Below are 15963 nucleotides of genomic sequence, written 5' to 3'. Positions count from 1 at the left end.
CCCTCTCTCTAGCTCACCAGCAGCTTTCAATCGTATTGTGGGACAGAACAATCGGCGGTGCTTTCAAAATTGAATCATTTACCAGCCGTGTGATTCTGATCGTTGTTACATCCCACCTCAGCGGGATCCTCGCTCTCCTCGCCTCTAGTGACAGCTTGATCACTCTCTCAGTTGGTGCTCGCTCGCAGCTCGCAGCTGTCTGCGGTGGTGCCGCTGGCATCGAGATTGACTCGAAATCATCATCGGCTGGATCACCAGCTGTGACTTATTGGCGGTGGCTCTTCCGTCCCTCTTCGATCGTGGCCATCCCCTGTCATCGGTTCCTCTACTGGATCCGTTGCTCCTTGCGAAACCCTCACCTCTGAGACCGTTGTTACCAGTGGTACTAGCACCACGGAGACAGCTCCCACTACCACCTTTACTGCGTCTTGCACCCATTGTGAGAGCTTTATCACTGAGACTCGTGTCTCCTCTACTTATACGGAGGTGCCCTCGACCACCCCCGCTCCCTCGATGACCAAGTCTCACCTGGTCACGTCCGTCACTGCCAGCGTCAGCGCCTGTCTGCCCTTCTAACTATCGCCGAGGGCTTGCGCAACCATTTCAAGACGATCCCAGCGGTAGACCCTCGTGTACATAACAATTCTAGTTTCGCACACTTTCTCAGTGCCTTTTAGCATAGAACGTTGACCAGGCCATGTCGGTTTGCTTGAACAAGGTCCGGGCGTCCCATGTTTCGTAATTGGTCATGTGAACGACCGGAGGAGTATCGTATATAAGTCGAAGCTTAATCAAATACAGTAGACAATAGAGATACGCGTTTACGAATAATTCTGTATCGAATCCGATTGACTAGAGGTCGATTCGGGATTCAACTTGTAACGTACCCTCAAGTTTTCAGATCTGAATGAGAACAATCAATCTTGCTCTGAATTACATACAGTAGATCTTGTCCGACTTGCCTTTTCCAGTTCGTCAGACCATAGCAGAAGCTAATATGTCGCGAAGCGGAAAGATCATCCACAAGAGTATCAAGTGTAGCATATTGCTTAGAGGGCGGCAAGGACAATCATGACACTGGCCGCAAGGATGTCAGTGGAGCCAGAAAGGGTCATGGCGCCATCTATCAATCAAAAGTTAGTCTTTGCGTGTTAGGTACAGGATTGGGTAACATACTACTCCAGGCATCTGTATCCTGGGCAGGAGTACTGTTGTCAGATGTCTCCACGCCAGAGTCGCTGTTTTTGTTGCTGGAGTAATCGCTAAAGCTCTCGCTTAATGAGGTGCTAGTGCTAGCACTAGAGCTGCTGGAGGGGGTGCTGGTGCCGGCGCTACTGCTGGAGCCTCCGCAAATACCCTGAGCCTGGGACTCAACTGCATCAAGGTCCAAGCCCGAGAGGCCCTCGAGCTCATGGATCTGGCAGTCCGAGTTCGAAGCGCAGTCTGTCAGGTCGTCCATGATAGAGTCGAGCACGTCGCTCGCAATGTCACCCTCATTCATCCTGCAAATACAGTCGGTATCACTAAGATCGCATCCCAAGGCCATCTCAAAGGTGTCGACGGCGCAAGAGCGGATGCATGAGGGCAGCACGCTGTTGACGAGATCTTCAGGGGTTTGGGCCATGACGGCGGTGGCCCCGAAAAGGGCAATGAGGACGTGACGCATCTCTAATAGATACAGATCGATTCACTTGGATAACAGATAGAGGGAGACTCGTGGAAAATATTCAGAAAGAAAAGAACCGGAAACTGGTGGACCGGGCCCTGCTTTATAAGGGCGGCGGAGCCTTCTGAGGGATTCATCCTAGGGCTGAGGTTGAGGTGGGTCTGAAGGTGGCACAGAACGCTCATTGAACCAAGTGATTGGCTGTGAGCAATGGGGCAATAGATCGTGCCGTGGTTGAACCTTCCCAGGCCAAGAGTAATTGAGGATAAATGAACCCGATGCCAGGCTGATACGACCTCAGGCCAAGAGGTAACGAAGAACTTGCCACGAGGGGGAAGCTCACGAGACGAAAATGCAGCCCTCTAGGGAAGCCGAGGAAGCTGCACCATCTGGAGCGTTCACGTTACAATTCAATTCTCAAATGACGTTGCAATTGGGGGTCAGGATGACTCGAGTTTACTTACCGCCGGGGAATCATCGGTGAGAATTGAATAGGTTTTAATATCTTTCTTCAGGGAGCCACACGAAATAATTAGAGCTAAAGATAGCTACTTCTACGCCGATTGCGGAGTGGGGATAATGGCTTCCCGTACTATGTTCTACTCATAGTACTACTCATAGTAAATCGCCACCAAAACCTCCGCCGCTCTCTCATTGATTACTGCTTCCTGGCCGAGCTTAAGAGCATCGTTTAGCCGCTTGCTTTTGGAGACAAAGGAAGCCGTGATTCATTCCCTAATCAAGGAATATATTTTAGAGGTCCACCTGAGCTTCAAATCAACCAGGTCTTTCTTTTCTCTCTTTCACGTTCGAGAACGGCTCTTCGATCTGCACCACTCTCTGATCGCTGTTTCTGCTCGCGAAGCCTTCTGGTTCTGACAGTTCGATCATAATCAGATCTTACAGAGACGGCAAAAAAAAAAAAAAAAAGACTATTTTCTCTCATAACTTTTTGATATGGAAATGCCATGTGGCGTGCAGCCACGTGATATAGCGGCCAAGCCGCTATTTCCTAGACCTCGCCAAAACGCGGGTTGGGTTGGGTTTTCGTTTTCTGAGCCCGCCCTGTTGAGGATCACGGTGGCTGAATCTTGCAGCAGGGATCGGAAGTGGATATATATATGAGGCATCCCGCCATGTAAAGATAACTCCTTAAGCCAACCAACGATGATCAATCTGTTCTTCAACACGCCCATGGGTTCTTGGCGGGTACCTACACCAAAGTCTATATAATTTTAATATAATTATGATTAGTCATTAAATGTATTTTTGGTACCAAAACTGTGACAAAGTTTACCACCTCTATGTTCTTAGAATACCCCGTCCAATTATATGTATCACGCCACCGGAAATTTCGTGTAATCCCGATCGATATCCGTTTTATCTTGGTGGCCGCCCGCAGATGAACCCCCCAAAAAACTGCATATTCGGGGAAACCTTCAGCCTGTGAAATCTTGGCTCTTATTGGCTCTGGTCGCTGATTGGTTAATTTTGGAAAAAGTGACTCTACTACCATCTATTACAATACGACAATTTATGCCCACCGGTTATTATGCAGCTTATTCATCAGGCAAAATGAACCAACTATCTTATAACCAAGAGATTGAACAAGTAGTAAATATATAGTTGGTAGGTCTGCCCCTGAACAGTTTGTTTCTACGTTAGACCCAAGGTAAAACGCACAAATTATTCCAGCACCCAATACAGTTGTCATTTTCCGTGGCTCCCGCTGCTGTAGAAAGATGTGTTTGCATTTCCTCTCTTTAGTCTTGCTTTCGTGCATTCTTCTCTCTGTCCTTCTGCAGCATCTGGGAGAGCGCATGAAAACCCATCTTCCCTCGCTGCCGTATAAGCTCTACCCTTCCACGGGCTTTGGCAGAGGTGTTCCGCTGGCATGCCTTTTACGGATTTCATCAATAGTTACTTTTCTACGGCAGAATTTGACCCGCTCGCGCTGTAAGGGACGCCAGGCTGCACCATACGTATCTTCCAGGGTTTGAATAGAAGGCTTGCCTCCCAGCCCGCATGTTCACTCCCTCCAGAGCTCCGGCACAGTGTGAGCTGTCCGAAAAGGTAGATAGTGAGGGATCCCTGCTGAGTGGTTTGGTGTTCTTCTAGGCTCAAAATGTCTCTTGCGTAGATGTCGCACTGCTACCGGCAGGGGCTGTGGCGGCAGGAGGGACAGGTACGAACTCGGGCATAGGTCGTGGACTCTGGACTGCAAACACGAACGCCTCAGTTGCATCCGGACTCACCGCTTGTAGGGTAAACACCACTCGGCCACCCATAATATCGTGAAGATACTCATTGATCTCTTGAGGCTGAAACTGCGTTTTACTGCCCCATTCCTTGATGGCGTGGCCCAATCCTTGCTGGAGATCTTGCCGGATATGGTCGAGGCGCTCTGCTAGGGCTGGCAGGGCCTGCCGGAGTCGGACCTCCTCCGGCTCTTCCACGTCCCGCACAGATTGCTTGACCTGTGCGGCAAAGGCCGAATAATCTTCTCGTACAAAAATCGGGTCACTCCAGATAGATGCAACAGAAACTGCTCACGAAAGATAACTGAATCTTGTAGAAAGATTATACGGAGCTGGACAAGCAGCCGTAAAAAGGCCTGGGCGGCCATATCATGCCGATCATCCTCGTTCGGCTTTTCCGTTTCGCTCTCGCTTTCCTTCTCATCCTACTGACTGCAGTCTCCGTACGACTCAAACCAGTCCAGCCATTTATCCACTCACGGCAAGACAGAGTGGGTGTGAGACTCGGGGGCTGGATCTTTGCCCGGGGCAGATAGTAATTGCCCAGGGCAGTGGCCTCAAAGCCCGCCATTGCCCGTATAAACTTTCGAGGAATGTGGGTAAGATAGCAATTGGTTAGAGCGTCATTATTCCAGTGTCCGGCGCAGCGAATTTGGTTTTCTGATACGCCATTCAGTTCCGCCCATCTCGCTCCTTCGGATCAGCCAATATGGGTCTTCTTCACCGAATTGAGGCCAATCTGGGCAAACACGCGGTTAGTCCAGTAAAGCTTGGTGTCGTATGAAAGCGGTTTCTCTGACGATTCCCCTTTAGATAAATGCAAGTTGTACCACTGAGGCCGCCGGCGGAACTCAGGTGCAGGCTCCTGCGCGATATTCCACCGGAAAAAAAGATAAAACGCAGTGTGGGCCATTGTACACACTATTGAATTGCGGTGCCGCATTACCGAGTTATATTCTAAGCGACCCATTGTGTTTGTTTTGCCATTATCCATAATCATGTTCATTGGGAAACATGATTGGGACCCTCGTTTTCCAAAGGAATGGTAATAAGATCTGCGAACTGCAAGCTCCGGCGTAACTGGCCTCGCGTAATGATATGGTGGGAGAACAGGAAATCCACGACCGCACGAAGGTGAGATTCAATGGCCTGCGGCTTCCTGCGCTGGGAGTTTTCTGGTACATTTTGCGCCCAGCCCTCCCAGCAGTATCGAACTAAAGCCTCTATTCTTTTTTCATCATAACCATCCAGTAAGGTACCTGCTGCTCGATCAATATATGGGTTCCGTTTTCGGATATACTCATGGCGTGCGTGGTCATCTAAAAGCGCAGTGACTGCCTCGCCGCGAGGGTTTGGATTTGGATTAACCCTGTTGCTCTTTTGGTATGACCAGAGATCTATCATAGCGGATACATAGCTCTGTACAACGCTCTTCCCAAGGGTACGGATAATTAACTCCCCTTCTTCGGTCGTACGTTGCTTCTTATATCGACAGGATCGGACTTCACGGCTGAGAACTTCCTCAAGGAACCAGACGAGCTTATGTTCTGTGACCAGTTCACCGACGGGAACCCCGATTCGTTTGACCCAGTCTGTCCATTCTTTCTGCTTCAGATTGTACAACTTTGAAGTATTCTCAGGACGGCTGATTCGCGATAGATTCAAAGCCTCTTCACTGTACGAAGCCGGCTGCCTAGCTATAGCCACATGACGCTCCGTTACAGCGGCCACGTCCGAAGACGTAGAGCTACTGGGAGTAGAGAGGCCATCCCATGAGGGAAACGAAGAAGGATGCGGCCGTTTCCGAGCCATATGTAATTAGTGAAGGCGGATAAACAGAACCCGACCCTCAGGCCTTTTAGTATTGCAGAGGCTTCGCCCAGAGGGGTTGACCATGGCAGTCTAACGGCAGCGATAGTGGGTGAAAACACAAGCATGGCTCGACGCGTGCAACAATGTCAGAGGTGGTATGTGCAGGTTGCTGTAGGTGCTAAATCGGTGGAATGTCCCGCCCCCCAGTGTATTTCAGCATATTTGGGAGATGGGTGGTTACGCCATAGTAGCCTACGTAATCACCCGCCGTGCCGGGCCCCCATATATCACCTATATATTTCTAAGTGGGTTAGCCATACGAGTATATGTTGACTGGACACCCAATTCGTATACGCCATGTAACCGAGAGCGTAACATATAGGTATCACGCGAAGTATCTTAGGGGGCCTTCAACTGTATACCAGTATAAGTGAGCGTTGTGATTGATATTAACGTGTTAAATACGTGTCGTTGTAGCGCATCTCTACGTAGATTTTCATTTTTCTCTCACATTTCCGTCTTTCATGTGAGATTCTGTGGTAGTATTGCCAAGACAAAAGAACGCAGAAGATACTTTCTAAGAGTGAAATTTACCATTACCAGACTTATATACTAGGTGTACACATCCCCGTACACTATGTCTTAAGTACTTATTGGCACTATCCACCTGATCAAGTGTGCCAATTAGCAACTAGTTGAGCACTATCAGGTAATATATCCAACTCAACAATCACAGTACAGGACTATACTCTTTTAATCCCTATCAGCTCAACGTATCGAGACGCATAATATCTGAAGATAATACCCGCAGACCCCTTCCGAGGTCAATCACCAGGCATGTGTATGCACAAATCGAAGCCATCCCTAGTTCTTTTTCCTAAGGTTTGTAGCTATCTTACAGCTAATTCATTAGACTCAGGTCAATATTACCGAGCAACGGTACGAACGAGGCTAATCTCATCTCATCTCATCTGTAACCATAATCAGGTAAATAGTAGTTCCGCTCTCGGACCTCTTGTCTACAGCGGTGCTGTTAGTCTGTAGGGTTGTTGTGAGTGTAGGCTTTTCTTTCTGAAATCGTTCATCGCAGCTCCATTTACATTTTCTACAGAGCATGGTGATCCGTGGTTCGATTCATCAAAGTCGCAACCTTATTCTCCTCTGTGATCGATCTAAGCGGCCACCACCGATATTTATCCGACGGTGCCCAAATTCAATCATGCGAGTGGAGCCCACTTTTGAGTTTCAATAGCTCTGTGGCTTGTTGGATAAGCTTGGCTCTTTGTTCGGTTAGTAAACAAGACGGCCAAGACCGTGTAATATCCACAGAAACTTAAAGAACAGGAAACATGGACAGACATAATAGAACATAACTGATCAGTTCGCGATACTGTACCAACGTTCACTGACGGTAAAAGTTAATGGGTCGAAGAACGTGTCGGTGTTATGGGGACGAGATTGGTCGAGAGTCAGCATAACCGTTCCAGGCCACGACAGGGACACCTTCCAGTGGAATTATTCTTCTAGCCACATGGAAATAGTAAGTCCGTTGGAATCAGGTTCTGTGGAGTGAGTGAGGAAACATAATAATCCACTAGGCTCCAGGATCTTCCAGAAATAGTGGAGGCGCCAGTCACCTAGGAAAGTCATATTTTGGTCCTGGGATAACATATTCCCAAACAGCATAGATAAGCGCATGCCCTTTTCTAATGGTTTGCACGCTTGGTTCTGTCCCGCCTGATACTGTTTTGGTTTTGGGTTGGGGATGGGCAACCTTTTCATCAAATTATGATACTTAGATTCACATAAATTTTTCCATAAACGAGCCAGACACCTTTATTCCAAACACAATGTGATATTTCTCAGCAATCATTATCTTCATTATTATTATAGTCATAGATACTTTTCCATATAATTTAAATGAGCAGAAACCAAATCTTTCCTCTATATATAGTGTGTTAGTGTTAGTGTTAGTGGGTGTTAGAGAGAGAGAGAGAGAGAGAGAGAGTATGTGTGTGTGTATTGTGATTGCGTATCATGAAGTATATCGTACTCTACTAGTAGAGATTATTGAAATTCACAAACATAGTAAGTTATTACTCTAGCATATAGTTGGCCGTATATGATTTTTGAGTAGACAGGACTTGAATTGGTTCAGATATTGTTATTTGAAATTAGACCATTTGTATCGGAGGTGTTCAGCTTTACCCACGACGATCGCATACTCGGACCGATAGTCTTCAAAAGGTGAAGGGTGGGCCACTAGTATCTGGTTTGTGTGGCGGAAAACCATATTTGGAAGCTTAGAACCCATCATATGCAAAGTTAATCTCGAGCAGGTGAGCTATAAACTAGTTTCTCTTTATAATATATACCATAATATTCCAGTGTTGGCGGAGAATTTTCGGAACCAAAAGTTTGACTGCTGGCGTGATGGCAGAGAAAAGAGCTGAAGCCCAGTATCCGGCGCTAATGATGGCCAAGCGTTACTTCGCTTCTCGGGAGACCACACTCTTGGCTTTTGCCATGGTATTTTTTAACCTTTTTTAACCTGCAAAAGATTAAAATTTATGTTTCCCACTAACACTGGAGACAGTTGCCTGCAGCGAACGACTGCAATGACCGCAGATTTGAAATCACAAGGAGCAAGCAGTACTAAGGAACAATATGATCAGCTACTACGGTCGATCAGCAGTCGTGGGAGACTTTTGAGACAAAGACTCTGCGTGGAGGGAGCATCCACACCACACCACAATATGACCACACTACCAACACATAGACATTTTGGTAGCATGTCGTTTTACTCCACTTTCGAATCGTGGGCTAGGATTCAGAACTACGAATGGCGCGGATGATCCATCTGTATGTGAGAAATTAAGACAAGAGTGGTTGATAAAGTTGAAGGAGAAGACTGAGAACTACGATAGATTGCATATTTTGCACCCCAAGTCTCAAAACAGTTCAAGAGTGGGGAAGTTGAAGAGAAAAGGAAGAAGTCCTTTTTCTAACTGAATTCACACTATGATTTTCGGTTACCACAGATCCAAACGGGCTCAAACAAACCAAACACTGCCAAAGACCAACTAAAGCCAATGATGGAATCTCTTTGCCTGGTTTTGGAAGGTTCCAATGAGTTCCCAATTTAATTAAATTTTAATTCAAAGGTAATCTTGAAAAGGAGTCTGACAAAGTTAACTTTTCATCTCGCCTCTTCAAATACCTACTTCGACTACCATTCTTATCACACTATCTGTCCTCAGACTCAACTCTCGTTTCGTCCCATTCTTCCTCCGACATTATCTACGTCTCACTTCCCACCCTCCCCGATTATCTTCCCGTCGGTGAGGCGTTAGCTCTTTATTCCTTATCGTCTGGCTATGCCTCGTTTGAGCTGGGCCTAATTCCCTCGTTCGCCTTTATGTGTCAACCTCACCGTTTCTCTTATACAAATCCCATTTCACGTCATGGAGGTCCAAATGGTAGCCTGCGCACGGGCAAAGCCTTCTTCAGCAACCCCGCAATCCGTACTTGAGAGACGGAAGCGGGTTCGCCGACCGCATCACCGAGGTTTTACCGGCTGTTCGACATGCCGTCGACGTCATGTTCGCTGCGACGAGGCGTCACCTTCGTGCAAGAATTGCACTCGCTTGGGTCTAGCATGTGATGGCACACAAGGACGGATGACCTTCAAAGTCTATGCCCCACCTCAGGCGCCGGAGTATTCGTCCTCGCCAGCAAAGAAACGAGAGGCAGAGAAGCCTATCTCGCATGTTCTGAATCCCACCGATGGGAAAAAATTGATCAGAATTGAACCCGGCGAAGAGGACCAATTCTACGATGCGCTTGTAATATCCCCGACCACGATCCCGGAATCGAAGCCGATGAAATATCGATTCCAGGAGCCCATTTCGCCAGCCGTCTTCATGTCGTTTTCATTAGATTGTGTGGATGGCCGCTATTATACTCATTTTATCGATGGTGTGGCAACCTTGCTGCTGATCTACGACAACTCTATCAACATTAACCCTTTCCGACGATATTTTCCCGAATTGGCCCGGGCATCGCCAATCACGGCAAATGCCATGCAAGCACTGGGAGCATTACATCTCGCAAACACTTCTAGAGGTCAACAACGGCGTCTACACTTTCAGCGGGCTATGGGCAAATATGGAGAGGTGGTTAAGTCTTTCCGCAGTCGATATACACAGCCTGTCCAGAACCTGCAGTTGACAGACCTCGCTACTTGTTTATTACTGTCTTTTTTCGAAGTAAGTCGCGTCTCAATTCCTGGTGGCCCGGCATCTGCAAATACTTTTTAAGGGGCCCATGTCGATGACGTGTGAATAAAAGCTGACCTAGGTAGATGATGGACTCCCAGAACCATAACTGGAAAATTCATCTGAGAGGTGCTCGTGAGATTTATCGTCTACTCTTCCTCCCGAATAGTGACCGAGCCAAAGAGGCGCAGCGCCAAGCCGAAATGAATCACCCCCTCCGATGTTTTCTCGTTTCTCTCCTTTCTTACCTTGATGTCGCAGGCGCTTGTGCCACTAGCGAAGGGACTGTAGTCGAGGGCAGCTATTGGAGAACGCATGGTGGCGGCTGGGAATATAACCTGGGTATCCCAAGTTTGTCAGCGAATACATCTGCTGAGAATCCCCTTCTGGTGGAACTTCGCCTGTGTTGGTCTCAGATGATGGAGATTCAAGCCGCCATCAGTTCTTTTGGGAAGGCCAAAAGCGAGGGACAGATGCCTTCTGAGCAACAAGACTTGTTGTACCAGGTTCTGATGGGGCGCCTGGTTCAGTGGCGGCTCAATGCTCCCAAATGCATCCAAGAAATTGGCGAACTAGATGACGAGAGCTTGAAGCAATATCCCTACCCGCAAGTCTTGGAATATGCGGGCTGTATTGAATCGTACGAAAAGGCGACCGTTGTCTACTTGCACAAGGTCGCAGCAGCAGACCGCCCAGACCGTGTCCCCCAAAGAACCCTTCTAGAAATGCTTGCGTCGCGAATCTTAAATCTGATTGGGAAACTTGCTAAAGATGTTGGCCAACTGGCAGTTCTGTGGCCTTTATTTACCGCGGGACGCGAGACTCGTAATGTATGGGAGCAGAAATTCGTGCGGGAAACCATGATTAACCTACAACGGTTTGGATTCAAGGTACGGCACAATGATTCCCCAGTGCTAGTGACGTGAATACTAATCGTTTCTTCACAGAACGTTGAAAAGGGCCTCGAAGAACTAGAGAAGGCTTGGTTCAAGCAGCGCGCATTCCCTGAGGGGTGGATAGATAGGATGGAGGACGTTAGGTGTTCGATCCTCCTTCCATAATCTCGCGTAAAAGCACTCGATACGACTAACGAGGCTTTCATCCATCTGGTACAGCCTGTGTACCAGATACAGAAGACGATCGTATCGTTTGCTACCCACACAACCTCCCTCTCATGGTTGAGGGTGGCATTTTCGCAATCTTTGGTAATGCATTAGCGATGTTGGAAGTCTGTATTCAGATGAAGTGATAAGTCTGTCGTTAGGGTGCGGACAGCCACCCAGCAGGGCCGGAGCCGATAAGTCTGATTCGTCGAAATGCTAATAATGTTGGGAATATCCTGCGAGGCTAATCGCTACTGGATACCAACTATATAATTAATGACTTCATCTGAAAGTTACTGCCAAAGACCACTACTATTTTTCGCCTTAGTAAGATAAATAGTAACGTTAAATTTTAAATCTAAATCTGGATTCACGAGGGTTTATCTGTTCTTCGTGGCGATCATGGAATCTTCCAGGCTGAAGGCTGTTGACTGTCGTCCTGTGTGACCATCAGTCATAGCCACTCTCCGGTATACAATATCATGAGCAGATGTTTCTTTTCTCAAAAGTTGTTATATAGTCCCCGACTGAATTGGAAAGAGAAGTATATGACACGAGTATCGTTCTTCTCTCTAAAAATCTTTTTGACGTCTCGAAATAGTAGCTTCAATTTATTGAATGCTGCACGCGATGAATCAAAGCCATTAGCAAGTTCATTAGTATGCATTTACAAGCAATACCATCAGCCTACCGTTCAATGAGATGGACACCTGAAGCCGTGTCAACGATACCGCTGACCCGGCCGGGCTGTAGAGTAAACGCTGCGTCCTCGAACTCCCGCTGCACTTCCCCACGTCCGAAAAAGCCACCAATATAATGTTAATTCCACATGGTAACATGCTCACAAATGAGAAAGAAGGCACATACAGATCACCCCCATTTCTGGCGCTGCTACAGTCTGATTCTGACATCGCAAGATCTTCCAAGTTGACGTCGCCCGACTTGATGCGCATTTCATGGCCACGAAGGATTTCAATCGCCTCCTCTTTGGAACGAGTAATCTCTGCTTCTATCCAGCTTCTGGACCGTCTGCTTTCACTATGCTTGACAAGAAGGTGGCTACACCGGATTTTCCCTTCACCCTGACCTGTGCCATCAGGCCGACTGGTGGGCCCGCTATGGTAGTCGGTCATGTAAGCCTTGAGCTTCTCAGTATCAGTGCCTGATGGAGGCTCCCAGCGTGATTGCTTTGTCGCGAGGCTGAAATAGTAAGGGAGGTTTTTGGAGTTAGAATGGCGAACCTCCCATCCAGCGGGAAGACCTGTCTCAACCTAGGAAAAGGCCGATTTCAAATCAGTCTAAAGCTTGAATGATGGTTGACCGTTACATAAATATGTTATGAAGCATACCATGATGATTGTCGATAAGTGTCGTATGATACTATACACTTTATTAGAGGAGTGTTCTCAGCATACAGTATGCAGGATTGCAAAAAATAAGAAAAATAAATGCAACTAATAATTGCCTTTGCAGTTCCTGCCGGGACAGACTGCGGGGGGGGGGAAGACAAGCAAAGTCGTCTCAGGTCAGCAGACCCGCTCGCCCTTTGGCATGTTGGTCTGCTTCACCCAAACGATAATAAAGCAGCCTTCTTAAAAGAGATTCCAGCCGTACGCGAGAAAACCTTTAAATCACGTACAGTTAAAGATGCCTTCAAGACATGAAGTATCTATCCATTTGGTTCTGAAAAGGTTATCAGTGTTTTATAAAGCTAAAGGACCTATACCTGAGATTTAGACTTTTACTATATCACCACCGCCAACTAGTTCCTCACCCCCATCTACTATACGTGGCCTCACCGAAGTTTTGGAAAAGTGCAGGATTTTATTGATAATGGTCCAGTGCTTGACCAAAGCTTTGTACGACGTCCTAATCCTGTAATCTCTGATAGGGAAGTTGTCTTCCACAGAACTTAAAAGTATTCATTGACACTAGCATTAAAGAATTCTATAGTAAGAGAAGTTGTGCGCGGTATATTTAACCTCCTTGAACTATTCAATCACAATCCTGGGCTCAACATACTCGCCTAACGGCTCATATGTGATATCATATCCATAGCCCTTGGGTCCACCGACCTCAAGGTCCGTTTCCACCTTGGATAAATGTGGAGAGCAAGCCAAATCTAACACCACCACTTGGTAGCCATACCGATACTCCGACACACCGATCGGCTTGCCCACTTCCTTGTTGCTGGCAATGATCTTCTTCGAGCCATCGATGGCATGATGCTCGGCATAGATGCTATCATTCTTGAACGGGATGCGGATGTGCCCGCCTTGCGTAGCCGTAGGGGAGCAATTCTGGTTTGTGGCTAGGTCGTCATCCTCGGCGGGGACTTCGGTGATAATGATCTCGCCGTATGAATGGCCTTTGTTATAATGTTTGCTCGATTCCAGAGATCTTGCCTCGGAAGAGGACCTTGGCGGACTGGGGTCCTCTGACTTCAGCAATGATGGCTTCGGGGGCTGTGAGAAGTGTACTATATTGAGCAGCCTGGGCAATGGCTCTCCCAATTCTCCATGATAGTGGTACAGTATTCAACATGGCAATTCCCTTCCAGCCGCACCATTTTCGGGCGAGCTGATAAACCAACTAAGGAGCCCAGTTCAGTTAGCAGCACGGCGCACGCGGTCAACCATCTCCTAGCCGGAGTCAATTGCACGTGGGGTGAGTTCTCCAGGCCGATACACGGCCATTGTAGTCTGCCAGATCATGGGATTGCGCAACCCACAAAGTCCGCGTCAATCACGGGGCGCTCGTAGAATCGGCGTGAGCCACATTGAAAGACTTCGAGACATTTTATCGTCAATTTGGAGGCCCATCACGGTATCGAAGGAATTGTGACCCATGTAATGCATAAGCTGGTCAATGTAATTAACTATTCGTGGGCTGGGAGTTGCTCTACCATCATTGCTGGTTATCGCATGCGCCCTCCCCAGTAGACTAATGTCTCGTCCGGCAGGACGGACTGATCAATACAACGGATTTTGTACCCTCGATGGAGCATTTCCTGTAGTTGGATACGGCCTGCATCTGCGATATAATTCAGGTCGGTTTCTGTCCGAAGGCATTTGTGCCGGCCCGCCTTCTCGTTGAAGACAACCTTGGGACGGTAGGTCAGATGGTCGACTGGGATTACCTCGGGCACTTAAAAGTGTTCGGTGGTCCTGGGGCTCTCAACTATCGTACCCTCATCCACGGGGCCATCATCACTGCCAACAAACATGCTCATCGACCTCTCAGTATCCAAGCTCCTGATTGTCTTCACAACAGTTCCCAAATGATTGGAAATAAAGAGGCATGGACCCAACCTCCGTAATATAGAGACGCTATCCTCTACAGCGCCAGTTTGAATAGCTCGTTCAATAGCAGCCTTCTTAGTCTCTTCAACAGCGTCCTTGATGAACTGGCTCGCGATGCTTGTGGTCTTATCGACCGTTCCACCAACCTTGGCGCATGCGGCACCGACCGCGTTCGCTACATCAAAGAACAACGGCTTGATGAGGTTGGATGCACCCTCTAGTTCTCCAGGATCCAGGACAGCACCTCCAATAAGGAGTATTGGCAATGGCTCCGGCGAGGTTTTACTGAGGCAAATTGATCTGTGTCTGCGACGCAGAAACCAACTCAGGAGTTGCATGCCCAACGGACTCCTCATTACAGACGATACACTAATCACCGGCAACAGCAATATCAATTGCAGGTCAGAGTCTGCGCACCAAACACAAGACCTTCCATGAGCAGCCGATGCCCAACGGAGACTGGACCAGCAGTGACAGCCCATTGCTTGGCGCCGCTCTATCCATCACAGACAATGGATCCTCCACCCAGTCCGGCGGAATACAAATGAGGCATGAAATAGTTCCCTTTGATTCCCGCTGGTTTCACATAAGCAGACGCTTGGCGTAGGAGACTTGGAGGAAGCAGAACCCCAACATCAGCCGTGTTGCCACCGATATCAACGACAATGATGTATTTATTAGTCAGATCCTTTCCGGCAAGATATGCAGCGCCGCGCATGGAGTTGTAGCTCCAGAGTTAAACGTTCAGATATGTATTTTTGCTGCACTACTCGCGTCAGTGATGGTGCCGTCAGTTTGTGTGAGATACAGCGGACATTGCAAATGCAGGGACTTCACCGCATGACAGAAAGTGTCGGATTGTTTGGCGCGCGTAGCTCAAGATGGAGCCATTCCAGATAGCGGCAATTTCCTATTCCAGGAAACCTACACTGTTCTCGATAACATGACCCTTGCTGGCCCGAGCTGTGACGCTGCAGAATGTTCAACATACCTATATTCGCCATTTTCTTCGAACACACGACATCCGCTCCAAGAATTTCGCGGACTATAATATCCCGCACCGTTCCTCCTGTCAGAATGCCTCATCAATGGGCGAGCAAACGCCCACCACGACAACAGTCGTTAAACCCCGCGGCTTGATGTTGTCACGCCCTTGAATGACCTGCGGTTCGACTACCGGTGCCTCCTGAGACTCGTCAATATGAACGCCACCATCGATGTACCCGACATATCCATGAAATGAGATGGGCCAGCCCGGCTGATCACTTGGAAAATGGCTTCACATCGCGCAGGAACGATTCACACAGCCGGATAATCGCAACCTTGCTTAGATGGCGAGCGTCTTGATCCAACACAAATTTCAGGAAGGCAGCTGTGCCAATAGTGACGGAGGCCACATTTTCTGGTGCCACTTGAGAGTCTTAGAGGACAGTGTTAATAGCTTCTTGGGTACTAGTGGTGACGTCGGGGGCCGCTGAGGCCTTGTGAGATGAAAGAATGCCACGAGACGGCGTTACTCGCCGGCCAGGTCGATTAACCCCACGT

General features: G+C 48.0%; 4 protein-coding genes across 4 annotated transcripts; 1 reads left to right on the top strand and 3 right to left on the bottom strand.

The window, feature by feature from the left end:
• Positions 1-677: 677 nt before the first annotated feature.
• BDV37DRAFT_49715 (uncharacterized protein) lies at positions 678-1842 on the bottom strand. Its single transcript, XM_032090770.1, has 3 exons — positions 1177-1842; positions 963-1123; positions 678-903 (listed from the first exon to the last, which is right to left on the bottom strand). The coding sequence occupies exons 1-2, from the start codon at positions 1664-1666 to the stop codon at positions 1050-1052; spliced, it is 564 nt and encodes a 187-aa protein (XP_031935048.1). The 5' UTR covers positions 1667-1842; the 3' UTR covers positions 678-903; positions 963-1049.
• Positions 1843-3786: 1944 nt separating this feature from the next.
• On the bottom strand, positions 3787-4495 carry BDV37DRAFT_289185 (uncharacterized protein; the record flags this gene model as incomplete). Its single annotated transcript, XM_032088405.1, has 2 exons — positions 3787-4211; positions 4405-4495. 2 exons carry the CDS (start codon positions 4493-4495, stop codon positions 3787-3789), a joined length of 516 nt encoding a protein of 171 aa, XP_031935047.1.
• A 4433-nt stretch (positions 4496-8928) lies between these two features.
• BDV37DRAFT_49668 (Zn(II)2Cys6 transcription factor) lies at positions 8929-11371 on the top strand. Its single transcript, XM_032090768.1, has 2 exons — positions 8929-10004; positions 10100-11371. Exons 1-2 carry the CDS (start codon positions 9201-9203, stop codon positions 10937-10939), a joined length of 1644 nt encoding a protein of 547 aa, XP_031935046.1. The 5' UTR covers positions 8929-9200; the 3' UTR covers positions 10940-11371.
• Positions 11372-11803: 432 nt separating this feature from the next.
• On the bottom strand, positions 11804-14774 carry BDV37DRAFT_289182 (uncharacterized protein; the record flags this gene model as incomplete). The annotated part of the gene is made up of 7 exons (XM_032088404.1): positions 11804-11896; positions 11962-12387; positions 12466-12496; positions 13139-13581; positions 13649-13708; positions 14061-14245; positions 14306-14774. 7 exons carry the CDS (start codon positions 14772-14774, stop codon positions 11804-11806), a joined length of 1707 nt encoding a protein of 568 aa, XP_031935045.1.
• Between the last annotated feature and the right edge of the window lie 1189 nt (positions 14775-15963).

Source organism: Aspergillus pseudonomiae (assembly GCF_009193645.1).
Source record: "Aspergillus pseudonomiae strain CBS 119388 unplaced genomic scaffold BDV37scaffold_144, whole genome shotgun sequence".
In the NCBI taxonomy this organism is placed as follows: Eukaryota; Fungi; Ascomycota; class Eurotiomycetes; order Eurotiales; family Aspergillaceae; genus Aspergillus; species Aspergillus pseudonomiae.
The sequence above is the reverse complement of the archived record's forward strand: the minus strand, read 5'-3'. Positions and strand labels throughout refer to the sequence as shown.

Excerpts from the sequence above, each read along its gene's own strand:
- BDV37DRAFT_49668 (XM_032090768.1), top strand. The coding sequence starts at position 9,201 with ATGGAGGTCCAAATGGTAGCCTGCGCACGGGCAAAGCCTTCTTCAGCA. Across the intron at positions 10,005-10,099 it reads TATTACTGTCTTTTTTCGAA|ATGATGGACTCCCAGAACCA; the intron begins GTAAGTCGCGTC and ends TGACCTAGGTAG.
- BDV37DRAFT_49715 (XM_032090770.1), bottom strand. The coding sequence starts at position 1,666 with ATGCGTCACGTCCTCATTGCCCTTTTCGGGGCCACCGCCGTCATGGCC. Across the intron at positions 1,124-1,176 it reads GGATACAGATGCCTGGAGTA|ATGGCGCCATGACCCTTTCT; the intron begins GTATGTTACCCA and ends TTTGATTGATAG.